Source organism: Halichoeres trimaculatus, unplaced genomic scaffold (assembly GCF_033239565.1).
Source record: "Halichoeres trimaculatus isolate MK-OKI-2021-1 unplaced genomic scaffold, fHalTri1.1 fHalTri1_scaffold_23, whole genome shotgun sequence".
Taxonomy (NCBI): Eukaryota; Metazoa; Chordata; class Actinopteri; order Labriformes; family Labridae; genus Halichoeres; species Halichoeres trimaculatus.
The window spans coordinates 8,052,076-8,074,994 of NW_027437201.1; the positions used below are offsets into that span (position 1 = coordinate 8,052,076).

The 22,919-nt window shown below is 37.9% G+C and overlaps 2 protein-coding genes across 2 annotated transcripts in view; one reads left to right on the forward strand and one right to left on the reverse strand.

Annotated features, from left to right (window-relative positions):
- Positions 1-8,165, reverse strand: part of fra10ac1 (FRA10A associated CGG repeat 1) — a 22,816-nt gene extending 14,651 nt beyond the window's left edge. Inside the window, exons 1-9 of the mRNA XM_074662615.1 lie at positions 8,147-8,165; positions 6,242-6,380; positions 5,715-5,797; positions 5,343-5,435; positions 4,500-4,545; positions 4,293-4,369; positions 4,075-4,158; positions 3,772-3,856; positions 2,481-2,526 (exon numbers count right to left, since the gene is read on the reverse strand). Of these exons, the coding sequence (XP_074518716.1) occupies positions 2,481-2,526; positions 3,772-3,856; positions 4,075-4,158; positions 4,293-4,369; positions 4,500-4,545; positions 5,343-5,435; positions 5,715-5,797; positions 6,242-6,259 (532 nt within the window). The 5' untranslated portion in view covers positions 6,260-6,380; positions 8,147-8,165. The remainder of the gene's footprint in view (positions 1-2,480; positions 2,527-3,771; positions 3,857-4,074; positions 4,159-4,292; positions 4,370-4,499; positions 4,546-5,342; positions 5,436-5,714; positions 5,798-6,241; positions 6,381-8,146) is intronic.
- Positions 7,713-22,529, forward strand: lgi1b (leucine-rich, glioma inactivated 1b). Its single transcript, XM_074662613.1, has 10 exons — positions 7,713-8,322; positions 8,446-8,517; positions 9,908-9,979; positions 12,880-12,951; positions 15,005-15,076; positions 16,496-16,665; positions 16,845-17,009; positions 17,614-17,834; positions 18,747-18,993; positions 19,514-22,529. The coding sequence occupies exons 1-10, from the start codon at positions 8,138-8,140 to the stop codon at positions 19,861-19,863; spliced, it is 1,626 nt and encodes a 541-aa protein (XP_074518714.1). The 5' UTR covers positions 7,713-8,137; the 3' UTR covers positions 19,864-22,529.
- The last annotated feature ends 390 nt before the right edge of the window (positions 22,530-22,919 follow it).

Consider the following 22,919-nt stretch of genomic DNA (forward strand, 5'->3'; position numbering starts at 1 on the left):
ACAAAAGGAAGCACTGCAGAGAAACTGCGAATCAACAGATCAGTTAAAGCTGAATGGTGCAAAACAGCTTCAAAGATAAACAAGAAAACAAAGGGATTAGGAGGGTCAGAGAGTTCAGGCTACTGATGTCAAACTGACAAGAGAAAAATCAAAGAGGGAGAACTTTTTAGCTTTCTTCAGTCCTACATGTGTAGTGACATGTAGGTAATGTCTCCTGAACTCCATCTGCTGCTGTGTGAATTCTCTACATCTCTGTTGCCATCTAGTGGAGAAATGTGTCATAGGCTTTACATGCAGGCGCAATGGTAGACAACATATCCATTCACCACAGAAGGTTGATAGAGAATTACATAAATTTAGTCAAAGTATGCCTTCACTACAGTTTTTTTACACCAACATTTACAACTTCAACTGTTAGAAATTGTCTATATATCTATATATATCTATATCTATATATATCTATATCTATATATCTATATATATATATATATATATATATATATATATATATATATATATATATATATATATATATATATATATATATATATATATATATATACATACATACATACATTTTTTCCAGCTATTGACAGTAAACTGACAACATTTTGGGAGAATGGTATGTATTAGCGGATTAAAAACACTCAGAAATTCAATGTTTTTAGTATCAATGTCTTTCCAGTTGCAGTTTTTATTCTAATACCTTTCCAGTATGACTAAAAACCCTGTAGAAAATAAAAATCTACTATGGATGCCTTAAGCAAAGAAGATCTTTGGTGAACAAAAACAATTCTGCCCAACAATTAACACAAAAGGTAATTCTGCTTATGTCAGTAATTAAAGGCTGTATATTGATATGGACAGGATGCCTCCATTTCCTCCCACTGCTAAAAAACGAAGCCAAACTGCCGCCCACTGTGTGCTCCAACATCTTGCACATGCTGTATTTTGAAGCCAAGGCATGCATAGAAGCGAGCTGGCTGGTAAGGCGGCCATGTGATTAACGTCACATCCCATCTGCTAAGGAAAAGGCACATTTCTCCCACTGAAAAAAAACATCCTTCATGATGGTAGAGTCCACAGCAGAACTGATTGTTGTTTTAATCCAAAGCCGACAATTGCAGATATGGGATGTCAATAGCTTGTGTGGGTATTCTTGCACATTCTCTTGCAAATGTGACGTCATGTCTCCTCTTTTTTTTATGTTACATATTTTTGACAGTTACTACTTTATTTACTGGATAGGACAGTGGACAGAGTGGAAAACTGGGCGTGAAAGTGGAGAAAAGCATGTGGGAAAGGGGCCTCGGGCTGGAAGTGAACCCAGACTGCCCACTATATGGATACAAAACTTAACCAGGAAGCCAAGCCCACACTCATATCTTCTTTCTTGAGTAAAAAGTAAATAAAACTAAACTTTTCTGAAAAATGAATTATTGAACATAAATCTGTATGATAAGTTCTAACAAAAGTGATAAGAAACATATTTGAGAAGATTTCATTTAATACGTATTTTAATCTCTTAGATTAGCCCACGTCTCATCAGTTTCCATGGAAGATGCACACTTTAAGACATTAGCCTATGTTATAATTAGGGAAGAGTACCTTTCTCATTTGAAATGATATGGTACTGATACCCAGTACTTGCCAATCGGTACCGGTACTAAATGGTACCAATTTTCTGTACTTTTGTGTTTATGTGGTAAAAAAATATCAATTTGTTCAATAATAAAATATAAAAAATTCTAATTTCACATAGGTATTCTTCAATATATAACCTTGCAATGCTGTGTTCATGGCCAGCATGGAAAATCGCCTACTCTTCCACTCTCTTACAGACACAAGGAAGAATTTTGGTACCTAAGCATAGTTCCTTTTGATTTTACATGAATCAGTACCCCGTACTTTTGACAGATTGGTACCCGGTGCTTTTAACAAGTACTGCGAAAGTACCTAATTCAGTACCCACCCCTAGTTATAATTAAGCTCTAAGTCTTCCAAAGCATTAGCCTGACATGTACTTCCTATCATATTTGGCCACACAATCAAATGACTCAGTCCCCAAGTCCTTTGATTGGTCCACTAAGTGATGTTTTCTGTATTTACAAAGTTTCTGAAATCACCATACAATGGCCAAACATTCCTTCTTCTCTTTCCTGTACCAACAGCTGTATGACCAATTGCGACACTGACCATCATCAAAACAGGTCATCAGAAAATCAAAGAGACCACAATTCCCTGGTAGCATTTTAGTTGAGTATTGCACATTGAGGCACAAGTATGTAGTGCACAAGACTGTGTCTGCCCTTGTAATGTAGGCACAACACAGAAGTATAGACTGGGCTTAATAACGCAACTAGTTACCAAAGGGGCGGCAAAAGTTTTGGCTTCACTTCAGAGGAACTGTTGTGCTGTCCATATTTTCGCACAGTGACTTCAAAAAACTCAATTAACGTTAACGTAAGCCAAAGTCTTACCTTTGCCAGAGACAACTTCACTCTCAGTCCGCCATCGAAATCCAAACTGTTGGGCACAAATTGAAAAAGATCCATCTAAGTCACAAACATCATTTATAATTAAAGTAGCAGATACAGAACATGAATTGCTAGTTTGCTCTGGGATCAATTTTGCAGATCACAGCTCAGTATCTACACTGCCTTTTGAAAATCCTTCAGCTTTGTACCACATTTATCACAGATGAAGACTGTCATTTGTCACAGGCTGATTGCTGATAATGTAAACTGTTTTCAGTAGCATGTACATGACGACATGAGTCTACACATTCCTTTCATGTCCACATGTAAATAAATGCTTCTCATGCACGTTGCTGTTCCACTGTATATTATCTCAGCTGTACGTAAACAGAGTATCCGATAGTTGAAAAGAAGCACCAGTGAGCAGTGATTGGCCTGCAGTGTTTAGTATTCTGCCCGTGCAGTTACACAGCTCTCACAGCACACTCTCTGTCTGTGCAGGCATCTGCACGCTGTCACACCTCATTTAGCCAACACAGCTGATCAAAATTTGACTAAACTTGTGGGAATGATGCAACTCAGTGCTGCATTTGCAGTCATTAACAGCAATGAATAATTTGTGAGGAAATCTGGGTTTTTTGAGGCATGTTTGGAGCCAAGTAGACTAATAGATACAGAGTTAGATTATAAATTATGACAGTCTGAGTTTTAACCACAGGGCTGCTGATTATTATTGTCAAATTTGTGTTGTATGTGTGTGTCATCTGTCAGTCATCGGTTTCAAATAATGGATGACTTTATAAGATATGAGAGCACAGCATCATTACACATAACAGTGCAGCTCTGCAGCCATTGCCCTTGGGTTCCACATATTGTCGGTTTTAAAGCCTGGCTTCAAACCAAAATGGCCCATGTTCACTGGAGACAGAGCACAGTGCCAAAACACATCATACCCTGAACATTTATCTAAAGTGGACCAGAGCTGAGTGGAGCTAAGTGTCTGGTTTATAAAATATTAACCTTAGCCCATGGCACCACCACTGGGAAAATGAGTTTGAGCACAAAAAAAGTCTTGGAAGGCTGTGGCATCTACAAATTGTTCGACCATTCTCCTTCGCACTTAATTCTTGTCCGATTCTTATTTCAGCATTGAGAAACTTCAAAATATTGAGCTGTTTCAGTCAAAAATAGTCATTAATCACAAGACGACATGTGCTGCTAGTTACTAAACCCCTGACATAAATCTGACATTTTCTGAACACCTACAGCTGCTGCCTGCTGCCACATATCTTACCTTGTTTTCTTTGTATCTGCTGAGGTCAGCGATGCAGTACTCCTTAAACAGCTTGTCGTAATACTTCTTGGCAAGTTCCTTCTCCCTGGAAGACAGCGAGGTTAGAATAGAAGCGTGAGGCAGATGAAAGCATAAATAAATCTGAAACAAGCTGAGATTTATTTTTTTTAACATCCTTTGGCATGAGCTACTTTTTGATTTGGAGCTCAGACTCTATTCCCTTGCAAGAGAACATTTCCAAGGAAGAATACAACAAAAAGAAATATCACAAAGAAATATGCAAAAATATCTATGTCTGATTACCATGTCATGTCATCCTCGTCCTCGTCTCTCCAGAGGAAGCGGTGATTCTCTCGCAGAACATCCCGATCTGTTTTGTCTTTCTCTCTGAAGGAAATAAAAAATAGCAAGTATGATCATAAATATGATCAAATGACAAGTGTTATTAGATGAGTTCAACACATAAACAAAGGTCTGTTTATGACTGATTGTTAAGCTTTATGGTGAAGTACAATACTCACGTAGAGCGTCTGAAGTCGGCCATCTGTCCGCCATAATAGAGTATGTAGTCACCCACAAACTTCTTATGGCGCTCAAACTGGAGACAGCTGTTAAGGGCCTGCTTTCTTGCTTTCTTGAAATCTGACTACAAAAATCATTTCTAAATTCATCCCAAACAGTTTAAATCTCCATCTACATGTAAGCACTGGCAAAATGAAAAAGGATACAGCATTTAGTGATATCAGGTGAGCTCTTCTGGCTCTTGATTCCTCTCTGAAAAAAGAAAACAGATGGAGAGTTAGTATTCATTTCCCAATGTCAGAGCCCATCAACTCTCATCAGACCATATTATGCTCTGAAACAGTAAAGGGGAATTTTATAGTAGATTGTTTTTGATACTTTAAGATCCTGCTTTTGTTCATCTTTTGACATTTTTTCTTGTCAAGTGTTATCATGCTGCAAAATTGCAGTTTTGGATACGCTGTGTAACTTGCCAGTAAAAATAAAAAAGCAGAGCACTCATTCTACTATATTGAAGATGTATTTTGGATAATGTTCCATGAAATGACTCAGAAACAATACACTCTTTTCATCTCAGTTTCCTGGTCCAGGCAAAGATCCCCAAACTTTTGAAAATGGAAAAAAAGAGCAAGAACAATGGGCTGACAGAGGACTTTCATAAAACAAAGAGTTATGGTCTCATTTGGTTTTATTAGGGGTATAAATTCATAAAACACAAATCTTGCCTGGTCAGTAATGCAAGAACATTGGAGAATTTCATTAAATTTTGCAGTAGTGATAAGTAAAACAAGAAATTAAAGTTCGGAACCCCTTATTTTATTTGGGTCGTACATCATGTTATCACACAAATCGCAAATTGAGTTTAACTTGATTTAATAATTTCATTACACTTCTGTCTGCTCTCCTGATATATTATCAGGAAAAAATGAGTATTTCTTGCATGTGCAGGTGAAATGCTAGAGAGTAAAAAAGATGACATTAGTAGAAATCTGTGCCATGATTATTGATTAAAAGGATTAAAGTAGGGAGATGCTGCACTGTAGTTGTACCTGTCCACTTCGTTTGAGTGCAAACTCCGGTGAGCCACCTGTGAGTGCCGACCTTTCTGGAAAGGCTTCTGTAGGATTTCCTCCTCACGTTTTCTGTAATTGGTACAAACACAAACACAAGTAGCATTAGTAAACGAGCCAATCAGAAACATCTGTTTAAGTCAAGACACTTAAAATCAGAGAGATCAGAACTAACAATGACTCAAAAAAGAGTAGCCTTAGTATGACATGTTTGACTTCCTGCTTAGATTAACCTATTTGAACATTAGGTAAGTTGTACTGTATGTACTGAACCCCAAGACTGTACGATGGCACATTTTGTATAGCTCATTGATATTTTTCAAGCATGTGCAATTCAGTAGTCACTTTTACCTTTTAAGTCCTCTCTCTGAGGACTCTGCCTGCACCTCATCATCGCTGAAGTCGGAATCATAGCCACCCCCCCCTCCATGCACCTGAAGAAAAATGACGAACATTCACACACACAGACGAGATCATTTGTACTGGGGAAAGGCAGAGCTGGTTGCATTGTACGTTAAAGTTATAGAACATTTACGGTAACCCCCTTTTGTTAATACAGTTAAATCAGAAAATTTATCTATCCGCTGCATATTGTCAAGTTGTTAGAACAAATAACAAGATATCTAAAGCTGTAAACGTGAAACTCAGAATCTACTGCGAAACGTCGCCATCTGCTTTGAATACAAGTGAACGGCAAATATGCTGTTGAGTTTCAGGGCTGTTATGAAAATAGGTTGTAGTAGTGAGTAATGCCACCTTTCGCAGAGCTAGGGTTTGGTGTTCTTTCCCTCTTTCCCGTTCTGTGCTATCAAACAATGAAAATTCATTCAAACTTCGGTGTTTTCCACCCAAAATAATTGCTCGAGTTCAAAGCTTACCTTAACAAGATTGTCCATCAAATTTCTCAATGCGACTCCACAACTATTGTTTACAATCCGCAGAGCACGTCGCCTGATGATGACGTAGCACAATATACAGCGGGACGATGACGTTGACGTGGCTTCGTGGATAATTTTACTGAAAAATAAAATAATTAAATAAAAATGAAGAATGATCTTAGAATCCCACAGCATTACAATAAAAAAGACTTTTGGAGGTTTACATATCCGGTCTTTATTTTGAGTGACATTTTTGTACGATTTTTGTTGACGCCTGTTTTCGCCAGATATAGAAAATAAAGAAACTTGCCCCAAAAAGTCGAAATAATAAGATACTACAGCAGAATGATAATATTCTTGATTAAAATTATGATAAACTAAGTCATAATTATGAGTGTTGTAATGATATGTTAAAAAGTTGCGATGATATTTCACAATTATGAAATATTAAGTCATAATTATAAGGTGCAATCGAAATTATATGGAAGCTTGTTTCTGGTAGGTAGAGCAAATAAAAATCGAAACTTACCCCAACAAAAAATAAATGAATTAAAAAAAAAAAAAAAAAAAAAAAAACAATTGAGAAAAGTTCCAATTTTTTAACCTGGCTGAAACAGGCGCTTATCTTTCTGTCTCCTCTAATTGACAGTAATGATGACATCTCCTCATTAAATGGCGCTTAGTCGCGTCATTTATCGCATCCAAACAGGAAAGTAAACACTTCACTAGCTCATTTGGAGGGTTATTTTCCGTTTAAAGGTGGCATTTTGGGTCTTTGAACCGCAGAGACAAAACAAAGTGCGTATTGTATTACTTGCGTAGTTCTACACGGATCAGAAGTGTCGTGTTTCGTGACTTTTGAGCGACCCCTGAACTCAACAAAGGAGGGAATGTGGGATTTCCGGAAGAGAGGGGGTGAGAAATGCATAAAGAGTCTGAATTGTTTCCTTTGTTGTCTAGAGAAGGGATAGCAGAATATTAAGAATAACAAAATGAGGAAATTATTGTTGACAAATTGACAGTGATACTAGTTTCAAACGAGGTAAATGCTCAAAAAGAATTTTAAAAAAAAGCTGCCTTAAATATGCTATTTAGCATTTAAAAATACCATTTTAGGCTTGTTTTCATCTAAAAGTCCTAATTTTCCGTTCAGTCCCGTTGGCAAAATCTTCAAAAATTAATGCACCGTGTTTATTTTAACAACACATTAAATCTGTCTGTATCCACTCTTAATGCCATTGTTATTCCACAGCAGGGCAGAAAAGCCCGTGAATGAGCGAGGCAGGTGCCATAGGCCTATTTGCACACAGCCTCATGAATAGCCGCTTCCCATTAAGCATGCACAGCTCTGAAGCGCGCATAAATAATAGCTGGCAGTGCTGCTAAAAAAGCGCACCTTGAGGCCCCCCTCTCCCCCCGCCCTCCCTCCTTTCCTCTCCCTCTCTCCCCAGCTTTCTCTTTCTACCCCTCTTCTGTCTCTCCCCTGGGAATTTACGCTCTTATTGTTTTGTTTCCTTTCATGGCAGCATAATCAGGAGTAGAAGAACTTATTTCGTACGAAACATGCCTATTTTCCTGTTTTGTAGTTGTGCTTGGGATATTTAGTCTTTACATAATAAATCTGAGACTGTTCTGTGTTCACATGTCCCGTCTGTCCCGCATTTGTAATCCTGCGCCTTGCAGAACGAATCCGCTGGACCCGTTCCCTCCTATTGAGACGCAAGAGGCATAGACACCAGCTTGCATCTGAGCAAAACAACACCAGCTTCCATCAGTAAATCGAGATTGTAATACATCCTTTAAAAAAAAAAAAAAAGAAATCTGGATATTGTCGGAGGATTTCGGTGAGAAGTTGCATGCGCAGGAGTCCTGGCGTACTCGAGCGGGACAGCAGGAATGGGATACCCGAGCAGAGGATGGATGCTCCTGGTTTGGGTCGCTGCTCTCAGCCTGCTTCTGACAGACGGACGCAGAGTGAGGCAGCCCAGATGCCCCACTGGATGTACCTGCACCAAAGATAACGCCCTGTGCGAGAACGTCCGATCTGTTCCTCATGCTTTCCCATCAGACGTCGTTTCGTTGTAAGTACTCCTGCATCCCTATTTTAAAAACTAGACATGGTTTATTGTCTGAAAATCTTGTTGTTAAAAATCTAGCTTCCAGTTTTTCCAGGTCTCATATTTACTATTTCATGTGTCCTGTAGATCTTTTGTGAAGTCTGGATTTAATGAAATAGCAGGAGGAAGCTTTGTTCACACGCCTGCCCTGCAACTACTGTAAGTATCTATCTATCTATCTATCTATCTATCTATCTATCTATCTATCTATCTATCTATCTATCTATCTATCTATCTATCTATCTATCTATCTATCTATCTATCTATCTATCTATCTGACTGACTAACTGTGTGTTCATTCTCAGTGTTCAAACAATGAGGCAGCCCCCCCTCAGACGACTTTCTCATCCTAAATCTGATATGCAGATTCTGAGGGGGATTCTCTGTAATGGTGTCAGGATTATGCAATACACCACATGGCCATAGCGACTACCAGCAGGAGCTGTGGACTGCTATCTGGCTCTGTTGTGTGTGCGTGTCTGTGTGTATTCACAGGGAGGATATAAACAGACAGGGATAAATAATGCACGTTTTCCTCACAAAGAAAAAAAGATGCTTAAATTATGATTCAACACAAAAATGTCTTTCTTGTTATTACTTCATAATAAGACATCCAATGTGAAGCATCTTGGTCGGACTGGAGCCTAGCAAGCTTATTAAAAACTGCAGGTCAGGCTTGATCACTGGTGAGAAACAATCTCCTGGCATCAGCTGTTCCGCGTGCTCGCTTTTCATTAAATTGGGCTGAAGCCTTGTGTGCAGAAGGTAGAGGAATTTAAAGAGCTGAGTGAATGAGAAGCATCACCCTCTCCTTCTCATTATTTACTGCCAATGTGACCTGGAGTATCTTAACCTCCATTAGAGTACCACTTAATCAATGGAGCGTCTCAAGAGCCAATATCGTGGGTGTACAGGGTCACTGTTTTTTGAATGCAAAGCCAAAAAGGGCCTTGGGTTTTCATTCAGAAGTAAGGTGTGCAGCATCTGGAGGAAAAAAATGAAGCTTTTGGATGGAATTTCATGTCATAAAATATTGATGAGATTCAACATTCTGTGAGGAAGAACTTGTGGCAACACTTCACTGCCTGTTCAGTGTTCAAATTGAAAGTTCTGCTGCGAAGGTTAACATTGGTGCACACTATTTTTGTGTGTCTGGTTTAAAGGGTGACTCAGAAACAGTGAGGAGGCGGCATTCATTTTGCTCTTTCATCCAATTCACGGAAAACATGTAGGAGTGCTCTACCATTTCTCTGTTTGATTCATTTCATTCATTCTCTAACCACACACCGTGGGCAGAAATGTCGAATGAGTCTGTTGTGTGCTACTCTCACCCCAACCTTACTCCCTGCTTCGTGCTTTCATCAGTTTCAACTTTCTCATGATGCACACAAGCAGTCACAAATCAGTACTCTCATTCTAATACGACTTACAGACTGTAAACTTTCAACAGAGTCACATTCAAGTCACTGAAACACCCCCCAAAACATGGGATTTTACTTTTAATCCAGACTGATGTAGCTTTAAATCAATGCCATTTTTATCTTCACAGATTGTTCACAGCGAATTCCTTTGACCTGATCGATGAAGATGCATTCCTGGGTTTGCCACATCTTGAATACCTGTGAGTGAATTGTTCATTCTTTTGATAAACACTTGATGTATAAGCTGCTGAACAAGAAGATAGATGACATAACTTCTCCCAGAAAATGAAGCCAAAACATTTAGAGCTCCCTCCAGTGGCTGACTGTAGTACAGGTCAGAAATTACATTAATAATGTTAGAAATAACCTTATATTTAAAATAATAATAATAATAATAATAATGTAACACAATGTGTCAAAATGTATAATATCGCAGGTAAAAGTGAAAATAATAATAATTGAAGCAGAAATGCACATAAATACACTGGAAGCAGACATATTTGGCAAAATCAAAAGTAAGATCCAATAAGGTCACATGCCTCTCTGTTTAATGAAACAAAACATACTCAGTAACCAACTGTATAAGTCTGATCTTCTCTGGCAGGCTGTTTCAAACTGTAAGTGCTCTAATAGCAATAGTCTTATGTCCTTTGGTTTTCAGTCTCAAGGATCTCAGACTGTGTCTTGGGGAATGAAGGCTTAGAAATATGGGAGAATAGGAATCACATCAAAGGCATTGGGTTTAAATGTCATTATAGAAGAATTTTAAAATTTGTCCTTAAGCTAACAGAGAGCAATCAAATTGGGCTGATGTGGGCCCGATTTTGGTCCTGATCAACCTTTTAAACCCTGAGGTCCACCAGTTGGAGGACTTTGAGGTCGCGCTGCAACAAAAGGCATAAAACAAAGTAACTGTCATGTATAAATATGGTCGTATTGCACAGATGAGGGATGGGCGAGTACAGGTAACAGGTATCAGTGTCGGGCCGATACCAGCCTTTTTTCAAGGTATCGGTACTTGTGAAGGCTGCAGATACCAGCAGCAGATACTCAAGGCAAGAAAATCTTACGTCAACAAGTCCTCCTCACCACTAGTTGCTGCTAATTGGTGCAGTTTAACACCACTGCAAATGTGTGTTAGGTCCTGTTCAGACAACATGAATGAACCAGGGAGAGTTAACTGTTAAACTGTTTTATTTTGCGCTTAAGTTGACTTTGAAAATACTTAAACTCTGACAGTTGTTAGTTTTATTGTGCACTTTTAACATATTTCTTTTAATCTTTATCAAAAAAGTTCTAAACTCAGAGAGAGTTTTTTATGTTTGACTTTATGGCAGAGTGACTGTGCTGTCTGTTCAAAATGATCTGTCACTGTTAAATGAAATTTTATGTATCAAAAGTAGTAGTATTATCAGTACTCGGTATTGGTAAGTACACAAGAGGGGGTACTCATACTGGTATCAGTCTGCATAAAAAGTGGTATCAAACATCCCTACAACAGATGAAATTGGAGAGATTCAACTACAAACGCTATCAAGTCCTACTTCAACCAAACTTCCAGTTTGTTTGAATAAAGGGCTACTTGAGTTATTACTCTGAGTCAGTGACATAAATACCAATACTGACACCCTTGAATAAATTTCTCAAGTTTTCTCTTTATAATGACACCAGAATGATTCAAATAGACTTGTAGATGCAAAGATATTCTTTTTTACAATTTGGGTATATCAATTTCTAGCAGAGACCCAAAAGAGAGGCCAAGGGTTAAGAGGTTAAAATCCAAGCTGCTGTATTTCTGGAGGCAGTAGATTGATTTCTGACAGAGACATATGTAAAGAGAATTGCAGTAATCAAGACACAAGGATATAGAAGCATAAATGATTCTCTCAAAAACTCTCTTGGCTAACACAGTAAAAAATCAAATTGAGAAAGTGTTTGTTTTTTTGTCATTTATATATATATATATATTTATAATATTTTTCATATTTTGTATATTTATATATTTTATTTTATTTATGTATATTTTTAATATATATTTTTTATTTTTAGTACTAGTAATGTGTCATTAGACTAGGCCACATTCCCAGGACAAGTCAAGTAAAATGTTTTATTTCTAACTATAAAGTGATCAAATGATGCCAGGGTAAACCAAACAAAAAAACTGCAAATAGGGAAGAAATTTTTTTTACAACTCCACAAATAACTTGCAACAATAATTTATCACTCCAAACACTTAATTTTTTTCTCTGATCCCATTATGATAAATGTCCATATTTTTTTCTTTTAAACTGTTGAAATAAGACATTTTTCTTTTTAGGGTGAATATTTCTTTAACATGTTTTCTGTCACGACAGAGACTACGCATCATGATGATTTATGTGTAAGTTTAATTATCGAGAATCTGTTCTGCTGTCAGCTGGACTCTGGGGAATCTCTGTCATTTTCCTCCTGAATTAAATGTGTTTATGCCATCGATTCCATGTCACTTCTGTGCACGCCTTCTCTCCAAAATATGTCACCAGCACAAGTTGTTTGAGGCCATGGAGGCAGAGTTTTGGCTTCATTTTTCCACAGTGGTAGCAGATGGTTGCATGCTGTCCATATTTAAATACAGACAGCAGGCAACGCTGGTGGCCTCAAGGGTCATGAATACACAAGCTGTTTTCCACTAGCACATTTTCACATCTTCTTGGTTTAGTCATCTCAACAACAGAGTCAATTACTGTAAAAAAAAAAAAACACTGGAAAAAATCTAAATTAGCAAGCATGCTTGCATTTTAAAGCCCCTACACACTCATGTTTCTGCCACACACGTGTTCTTACTTATGATGCCTGATTGAAGGGGTAAAACCTACAATTTTATGACTCTTATGAGTACATAAAAGTTCAGTGAACTCACGTAACATCTAGCTTAACTGAACCCCAAAAACAACATGATTAGAAGTGTAATTAGCAAGAATAACATAAAACGCATGTTTGGTTTGTGCAGGGCTTTTATAGTTTGCTCTTGAATGTTTTCTTTTGTAATGATGATACTTTAAACCTTCAAGGTTTCAAAATATTTGCTTGTAATTATCCACATTTTTCTCTTTCTTTGCAGGTTTATTGAAAATAACAGGATTTCGTCATTATCCCCCTTTGCATTCCGGGGACTGAAAGCACTGATTCATCTGTGAGTATCCGCCATCCTTTCTACTTTTTAAAACGCTGGCATACCATTTCTTTCAGCCTTTTTCACATTCTCTGCTTTTCTCTGTGGTAGAGGTAATGGGATATCAGTATTCAGTGTAGTCAAACATAAAAAACTGTGCATCAATTCAACTTTTTCTCCCGCTGTATCACTTTGTCACTCTCTGAAATGCTAAGGCAGGCAAAGTGCTGCCGGTGGTGATGAACAAGGTTACTGTCTGAATGTGTCAGCTGGATCAGGTTGCTGAAGGGCAGATCTGGATGTTTTTTGTGCCTTTGTAAATCAGCAGAGCACAGTTTCAGACATAAAAGTAAGATTGCTTGGCGCCTGTGAAAGTCATATCCCAGTATACAGTAATGAGCATGGGGCATAAATAGCAAGTTTGAATTATTGGAATGTATTTTGTGCCGGATAATGATGCACGGTCACAAAAGTGTCAGTAAGCAGCATTTTTAGAGAAGATGAATGATGTGAGTGAAATCTTACCAAAGCAAAACGGTAAACAGTCACAACAGTCACATTGCTGAACTGCCAGGCTTGCCAAAGCTAAGGATAGGTGAGAACGTGACTGATCTGTAGGTCGAGACTAAATATAACCGTTCTGTAACCTTAAACCAAGAGACCTATACTCTGTCCCCTCTGCCCCTGACAGGTCGTCCCTAACACATTTAGAGTTTATCTCCTACAAGCACTTTTTCTATATTTTGATCTTCAATTCTTATCCTGTTCCGTAACATTTTATTTTTTTTTATTTGCTGCTGCTGGTCTTTTGGGGCTGCCAAAAAGTTTTGTAGTGTAACAACAATAATAACGTTACATCTTTCCAATCTTTATCGAATTGGCTGATTAGAAAACAAAAAGCAATGATGAGCTCCAAAGTTTAGTGTAACTAGAACAAGGACCTTTACCTTTACTAATGTGAAGAATACGTGGTTTTGTTATATGAGCAGAGCTATACAACAAAAATAAAAAGTACAGGAGTGCCAGTGTGGTCCAGCTCTCCTCACCTTGTTTCCTAAATGTTTCCTCTCTAAAATAAAGGCAGAAAACTAAAAAAATAAAAAGTCAGTTACTTCTCACCACATGTCGATATTTTTGTCATTTCACTGCGACACAACACATATAATTTGAGGCAACTGCATTCATCTGAATAAAGTAACAGTGCTGGATGTCAATACCAAACGAGTAGATATTCGTATGAAATCTGTCTGCTCGAAACGTTCCACCTCAGAGGGGCACCAAACACCCAATCAAATAAGAGACAAAAGAAAATGACGATAAACCTTTGCTTCTAGGTTGAGAATTAAAGAGCTGATGTTCAAGTTGGAGTTTGAGAATAAGTATATCAGGAAGTAACGTATCTTAAATAAATCCTTTAATATCCCTTAAGTTGACAATGAATAGTTCCCAAAAATAGTTTCCTTGAGGAAACTGATAAGTTGGTTGTTTCTGGTTAATCATTGCTGTGCTGCAACTTTTACTGTAAAAGGCAGTAGAGGTTACAACAGGAGTGTATTATTCCATGCTAGAGTGAATGTTTTGATTTTGGAAGTCTTTCTGTTTTACTGTAAACTTCACTGGCCCAATAGGGAAATTGTTAATCGTTATAAAAACACAGTCTCTCTTAGTTGAGGGCACTCATTTGATGGACTTCATACAGTACATTTATTATTAAAGAGCACAACCAAGAGTACTGCTGGAGTCATGTCCTTTCTGCTCTATTTACAACATTTCTGGAGAGTGTACAAAAGCAATGACTTCTAGATAAAACTGTCTTTTTTATAAATGGTAATGTCTTTTTGAAGATACATATTTTGTCCAGAACATGGATAAAACTTTACCACTCCTAGATTTGGTTAATTTCAACTATTTTCTTTTCTTTTTTTTTCTTTTTTCGAGAGGTTCTCCTTCTGTAATTAAGTTGGCGACAGGACAATTGAAAAGACAGTAATGACCAGACAGTGTACTGTCTCAATGTCACTTCCGTGCTGCGAGACAGTTTAATTCAATTGTGTTTCCTCTCTTTGCTCATTAGGAGTCTGGCTTACAACAACCTAGAGACGCTGCCCAAAGATGTCTTCAAGGGCATGGATGCTTTGACCAAAGTGTGAGTTCAGTCTGTCTTTCAGTCTGGGTGGTTTGTTCGGACACTGAATGTGGAGTAATTATTGGGTGTCACAAGTCAACGAATCATTGATTGATTGATTTCATACTGCCTAAACTTTGGCTTTATACAGTATAATATGAAACCAAACAGTATAAAAGAATAGGACATTATACCATACCACACCATACTATTTGATGCAATATGACACAATATGGCAGAATAAAATAAAAAATAGTAGAACATACTATGGTATGATATTATGTGATGTAGATACATATATATGGTAAATACAGATACAGTATGACATAATTCTGCATAATCAGTACAGTTGAATACTAAATAATATGGAATGATTCAATATAGTATGAAACAGGATGATATAACATGATATGGTGCATCAGGATAGTATGGGAAAAAATAGAATACAACACAGAATGATACTTTACGACACATAATGTTACCAGCCTCGCATAACCTTATGCAGTATTAAGTAATATTACATCACATTATCTTGTGTTACGTTACAGTACATTACATAATGTTACAACACATTATCTTGTGATACGTTACTATACATTTTGTTGCAAGTCATTGGGTTGAGATACATAACATTACAATATGTTAAATAATGATACGTTACGTTTTATAATGATGCGTTACGTTGTGATACAGAATGATACAATAGGACACTGTGTAAAAAATGATACCATGTAAATGGGTATGGAACCAGTTACTAAAACATAAAATAGGATTAGATAAAAAAAAAGATAGGGTTTAATACAACATGGTACATTATGCCGCAAATCAGTACAATGTGACAGGATGTGGTATTTGATGGTCAGACACAGTATGACACCACCCACTATCATACATTGGGGTAGGAAACAACACAGCAAGTTAATTAATTTTAGACTGTGCTGCACACATTAAGCCATCCTCACAATAGTGTGAATCAATAAACAACAATAAAAACTGAAAACAATCACCACATAAACAAAAAGTACATACCAATGACAGCCACAGACAATTCACATAAGCATGATCCTAGTAATACACAACACATGGATTTAAAAGACTGGGAACATCTGAGTAACATTGGGTAAAAAAGAAAACTACACAGAGGGAATTTCATCCTTGCTTTCTATTCACCAACACAATCAGAAAGAATAATGACTGCTACTGTATGGTTGAATGGATTTCAGCACACAGCCAAGGTCAATAGTAATTCAGACCAAGAGTAGGTGATGGGCACAGATAGATCAAATAATAGGACTCCTTTCGTTGCGACTTTCATGGCTTTAATCCAAAGTTTTTCTCAGTGAAAGAGGAGACGGACAACAGAACATAAAGACTAAGTTTAGATAAACAGAAATGGTAAAATGTCTCAACAAAAACATTATACATTTATTATACTTGTAGGGATCTGCGGGGCAACAACCTCATATGTGACTGCAAGCTTAAGTGGTTAGTGGAGTGGATGCATCACACCAATGCCACCCTGGACCAGATCTACTGCAGCGGCCCACCCATACACCAGGGGAAGAAGCTCAATGACCTTCTTCCACAATCTTTTGACTGCATTGCATCAGGTTTTTTATTCCTCCTTAGTCATAGCAGCTCAATACTAGCAACAATGTCTTCCACTCTCTTTGTGTATCTCCTTTTTCTCATCAAGAATTTCAGAACTGGGAGTACAGCTAGTGCCTCTGAGTTGTCAATATAAAAAGAATTATTGATTGATAATTGGCTGTGATGTCATCCTTTTCAGAGTTTGCCTCCTATCAGTCACTGAAGTTTGAGTCCATCTCAGTGGAGGCCTTCACCTTTGGCAAAGATCAGTATGTTGTGTTTGCTCAACCTTTTGCTGGGACATGTAGCTTCCTGGAATGGGATCACGTTGAGATGACCTTCCGAACATATGACACCATTGAAAGTGAGTCAAACAAAAGCATTATTGTCAGGGTACACCTTTGTAAAAAATGTTTTTGTCCTGAAATGCCAATGTGGAATTATTAATGGGGGTCTGAATGTATGAATGAATTGTATTGTGTCAATCTGGCGAGAGGCACTCTGTAGGATACCAAATAAATCCTGACAGACTGTTTCACCAGAGTTCAGATGCTTAAAAAGTGGTAAACATCAGTTTTGTTCTTGCTCTGATCCAAGACAAAGATTGTTTTGAAAATAGCAAATCATATCCTTGGTTTGGTTTTTATCACAAATATTGTCAAGAGAGACAATAATCTAACCATATTCCTAGATACTCACACAATGATTCAAGTGATTGCCCATTCAGAGTACAAGTACTTTTGTTACCTTGAGATAGGGAGCAAGTCATAACCTTGGCTGACCTAGCATTGAGAGTTAGCTTAAGTTCATGCAGACAAGCTGTTTTAAGTTCTCCATAGTATGCTTATAGCTTTGCTTAAACAACCAGCTAAGTAAGGGACTGTATCATCTGCAAAATGTTGAATTTCTAAATTGGAAGTGATTGACAATGGTTGGACTATGTATTCTTCTTTCCTTTCTTCATCTAGGCACCTCCACTGTGGTCTGTAAGCCCATGGTAATTGACAAACACCTCTTTGTCATCGTGGCTCAGTTGTTTGGTGGCTCGCACATCTACAAACGTGACATCTCTGCCAACAAATTCATCAAGATCCAGGACATCGACATCCTGAAGATTCGCAAACCGAATGACATTGAGACGTTTATGATTGATGGGGAGTCTTTCTTTGTCATCGCTGACAGCTCAAAGGTTAGCCACTCTGGTCTTAGCAATGCTAGAAATCCTATCAATCAATCAGGATATAGACCATATCTTAGTATTTGATTGCACAGTAGAGGCTAAAGCTAGTGTCAAACCAAACTCTTGTTGTGTGTCAGAGTTTCATGTATTCTTGCATTATATACTTTTTTTTTTTCACATTTTTAGTTTACTTCACGTCCATCTTTTCTTACCAGCTAAAGCAACCAGGTTATGGATTCCTATGAAATTATTCAGTTTAACATCCCAAATGTAGAGCAGCTCAGCTAGCAGCCTCCAATAACAGAAAAGTGTCAGAAAGGCATGTATTTCAAGCTGCTTATTTTTGTACATTTCTGATTTTTAATAAAAGGAGAGAGCTTCATCTTGCTTTACTAAAACCCAGATATCTTACTTATAATTTTCTTTTGCAGTGTCACGTTTTGATCAGGAGACCTCTAGTAGTATTATCCAATTCAGATGATTCTCTTCCTAGTCAATCCTTGTAATCAACAAAACCCTAAGGGCTTTCTCCGTGTAGAAGATAAGCCTTAACTGGTGAGACTCGGTTGACTAAATGCACTTTCGCAGTTAAAATCATCAAATTTTAGAGGGCATCAGATTGCACACTGCTCCTCCAAATCACTCTTCCCACCATGTCAGCGTTTCTTTCCCTCTGGTGTCCTTCTGTGCAGCATGTCAGTGCACAGCTGCTGATTACCCTGGCACTGCCAAATGTTCACATGTGCTCCAACATATGCTTAGGGACACTCAGTGGAACAGAAACTCAAACATTTGCACTCAAGCTCTGAAATTTGCAATTTACTGGTCAATTTGTCAGATTTAGTTTTCTCCTTGAGTGTAGCTAGCGTTTAGTTTCAGAGAAGAGTGTTGTAAGATTTTGTATGCATCTTTTCCTCCTAGGCCGGCTCCACAACTGTGTACAAATGGAACGGCAACGGCTTCTACTCCCACCAGTCCCTCCATCCGTGGTACCGCGACACTGATGTGGAGTATTTGGAGATCTCCAACAAAGCACACTTGATCTTGTCCAGCAGCTCACAGAGGCCAGTCGTCTATCAGTGGAACAGGGGCCAGAAACAGTTTGACCGAAGGACGGATATACCAGATATGGAGGATGTCTTCTCTGTCAAACACTTCCAGGTCAAAGGTGAGAGGAATGTACATTTGAGTTGTATAATCACTTCAGACAAAAATCTATATTAGGCTTGGAGCTGGGTACTGCATGTACAGTACATTAACTGAGGCCAGAGGCAATTATTCACTGTTTTAACGCCAACAGTTTAATAAAGCCTGGGGTGTGCTGCTTGATTAACAGTTGACTTTGATAGGGGTCCAAGATTTGGTTAATTAAATAAAAGAATTTATGGCTCATGCTCTTTAAAGTGCAGTTAATTTATTAACTTTAGATTCTTGTTGCTCTGCATCTCATAGGCTTTTTCTTTAAAAGTGCCAAGAGTAAATGTCACTGTATACTTCCATAAAACCCACACATATTTTATAGTTGTATAATATATTTTTTTTTTCTTTCCATAGAGACAGATAATCCATTATGAACTCTTACCAATGAAGAGATATATACATAAACTGTTTTATGCAGCTTTTCCATTCCACATCCAGCTCAAGCAGCTGAATGTGAAAGCCTAACAGCCTCTTGAATCTCTTCAAAGGTGAGCTCTTTATATGCCTGACAAGATTCATCGGGGACTCCAAGGTGATGCGCTGGGACGGCGCCATGTTTAAAGAGGTCCAGACGTTTCCTTCCCGCGGCTCCATGGTGTTCCAGCCTGTCTCCATCGGCAACTGGCAGTACGCCATCTTAGGCAGCGATTATTCACTGACACAGGTTTACCAATGGGACACCAAGAGGGGCCAGTTTGTCCCATCACAGGAGCTGAATATCCAGGCGCCTCGAGCATTTTCTCTGGTTTCCATTGACGACAGGGTGTTCCTGCTCGCATCCAGCTTCAAGGGAAAAACTCAAATCTACGAGCACCTCATGATCGATTTGAGTAATTAAACACATCAGTCTGGGACATATTATATACACTAACATCTGAATGTTTATTTCCGTGATTTTAAACTGAAATTCAAAGTCACATCCAATCCACCAGCAGTATTCACCTTAGGTTCAAAAAGTCAGGTCTAAACAAAAGCCAAAATTTTATGAATACTATTCATGGCCTAGAGATGAAGTGGTTGGAACTTTATTGAATTATCTAGTTGGTTGAATTCCATCTCCATGGCAGGACAGTGTGTCTTACATAGGCTTCTCTGCCACTGTTTTGCAACCTGATGCGACCCCCAAATGTTTTAAGACAGCTTGTATTCCCATCTTGATTCCTTGAGATCTGGGGATGCCTTAATACCCATTTGAAAAACGTGATCCCACTTTAAGTGCGAAGTGACTATCTTTCAGGAATACAAGCTATAAAACCAGTTTTTTAGCACTGCAGGTACATTTGCAGTTAGTAGTATTTTCTTAGTATGTGAACTTAGTACAGTGTTTTAATTTCCTTAAGTAGGAATAAGATAGGACAGACTTGGAGTTTGGTTGTGTTGACTAATAGTTGAATCAGGTAATCATAGGGAAATAGAGAAAATATCTTAGAGGCGCTGTGAGGACTTTCCATTTGCCGTTGATTGTAGTGACACCTATGGCCTGAGTTGGTATTTGAGGGGTAGTGTTTTTTCAGGTCAAAGACTCTGTTTCCTAGGTACAACACCACCGTAATGGTTGTGTAAAAATGTGACTCTGAGGGCAGTGTTTCTTTCTAACTCTACTCTTCTTGCTCAAGACGTCTTTTTGCAGGATGCAAAGTGACAAGGTTATGTATTTATTTATAGTTACAAAGCGCTCCTGTTCAATACGTGACAACAAGCAAACTTTGTGAACTCAGTTTGTACCATAGTTTAGTGTGCTGGACTTCTGTTTAGAGTTACTTAGCCCAATGCCCCAAGACGTGTCTATAAGTGTAAGGTTAGGAGATGCTGGTTATGTCCTACCAGTATTCACCTACCAATTCCAATTTCACCAAGCAGAGTAACTTTGTGCTTCATTTTATTGATAGATTCTCAACTTTGAATGGACCACTGCAGAATAACTGCTGCATGTGAGTTAGAATGATCATTATCACAAGCAACTTAACCCGTGTTTTAGCCTATAGCCAGCGCTCTATCACTCTTCCAAAATAAACTAAATTGCCCCCAGTTTTTCCCATGAATAAAAAAAAAACAAGAAATAATTTATTTCATGAAAAGGGACAGATTTTGCATCTCATAGCTAAACTTTGTTGGCCAACATATTGTTATCACAGAGACATTTGGTCTTCATGCCATAAAATGGTCCATGCTCTTATGGGAAGATACTACTGGACCACTGATTCAGAGAAATACCCTTCTGAAATAAACAGCTTTGGAACAGGATTTCTCACTTTAACTTGTTGATTATGAACAGAGAAATATGAAGAAGTGAGACTGTTTTGAAATTACTTTAAAAGTCCTCACAGTGCCTTTAAGGCAAAAAAAATCAAGAGTGACATTCGAAACAGTTTTCTCTCCTTGCAGTCTTTGAATCAACAGGCATTTCAGGAGAATTGGCTTATGAATAAAATATCAAAAGAGATAGAGCAGTTTGAAGCAGAACAAGTTGGGAAGGTTGAGAACATTGTGTGAATGCATTGGTATTGTTAAAGTAGCACCATCTAATTTTCTGTTTACCATACCATCGGCATACAAATGAATATGAATCCAGATGACTCCAATTATTTCTGTCTTAGGCATCAAATAAGATATCAGGTGCTGATTTAAAAACCACAGAATTGTATCTCACATTGGAATCTAATCATATTTTAATAATAGCACTACAGCAGCAAGATGTTAAGGTTTTTTGTTACTGTGAGGACAGTGCTTTAAAATTACCACCTCCCAACCAGGAGATATGGGACTACTTTCTGAGAATTATGCCCAAGCCTTTAGGGCACTTTGGCAGCAGTTCCAGCACTCTTTAGTTGTTAATGTACCCTTAAAATGGGAAGCCTAATGCATAAATTAAAGGAACAAAACACTGTGAGTAACAGAGAAAACTTCTCTACCCTTTCTACTCTATCACACTGTCAGTTAAAGCAAGACTGCATGTATGACACGAACTCCACCGGTGTTGATTCCTGATGAATGACCAGCTAGAAGCGTCCCACTGTGTCACCTCGCCCTCCCTCTTTCACTGCACTCTTGCCCTTTTTCTCCCTCATTGACAAAGCCATTGTTGTCTTTACTACACCAGTAAAAAAGCCAATCACTGTGCAGCACCTAGCACCTGTGCTTTCACACACATACACACACACACAAATGTCTCTTATTCTCATAACAGTTAATACCTTCACTGACAACAATTTGCCAAATATAATGTTTACGTTTTTACAATACTGTGTAAAGTAATTTATATATCGCTTTTGTACGTAGAAGGGACCACATTCAGTGTTTTATTTTTATTTAGACATAGGATTTAGTGGAAACAAGTAGAGATCACCTCCAGTAATGCTGTGTAACATTCTACTTTAGCTTTACAGTATGAACTTAACTGTAATAGTGTAACTCTGTAGGGTTAAGATAGAAGTTTTTAACTGTTCCTTTGTCATCTTTGTCAGTGTATTTTATGTACAGTAGTAATAAAAAATTAAAATGTTATATCCTGCTTTGTCCCGCCATTATTGTGATGTAGGAACAGCCCTATATTTGTTTCTGACCAATCAAATTTGTGATTTAATTCATTTATTATTTGGCTTTGTGTATTTCTTTGGTGTATATTTAAAAAAAAAAAAACTTACAGGCAGATCAATTTTTCATTAAGTATGTTGTCTGCTTCCCTGGTGTTTCAAACAATTCTTGTGTACGGTGGCCTTGGGTGGTCAAGCATCCACTGTTTCCCTTGTGACTTTGAGAAATTTTATGTTGTTTTCTTGACATTTTAAATTATTTTCTCATTAACTGAGGACATCAAAGCCGGTTTTCTCATCACAACAGGTTAATTTATCTCATTACCTTGAGATAACACAGCTCATTTTCTTGTCATAATGG

Excerpts from the sequence above, each read along its gene's own strand:
- lgi1b (XM_074662613.1), top strand. The coding sequence starts at position 8,138 with ATGGGATACCCGAGCAGAGGATGGATGCTCCTGGTTTGGGTCGCTGCT. Across the intron at positions 8,518-9,907 it reads ACGCCTGCCCTGCAACTACT|ATTGTTCACAGCGAATTCCT; the intron begins GTAAGTATCTAT and ends TTATCTTCACAG. Across the intron at positions 17,835-18,746 it reads TCATCGCTGACAGCTCAAAG|GCCGGCTCCACAACTGTGTA; the intron begins GTTAGCCACTCT and ends TTTTCCTCCTAG.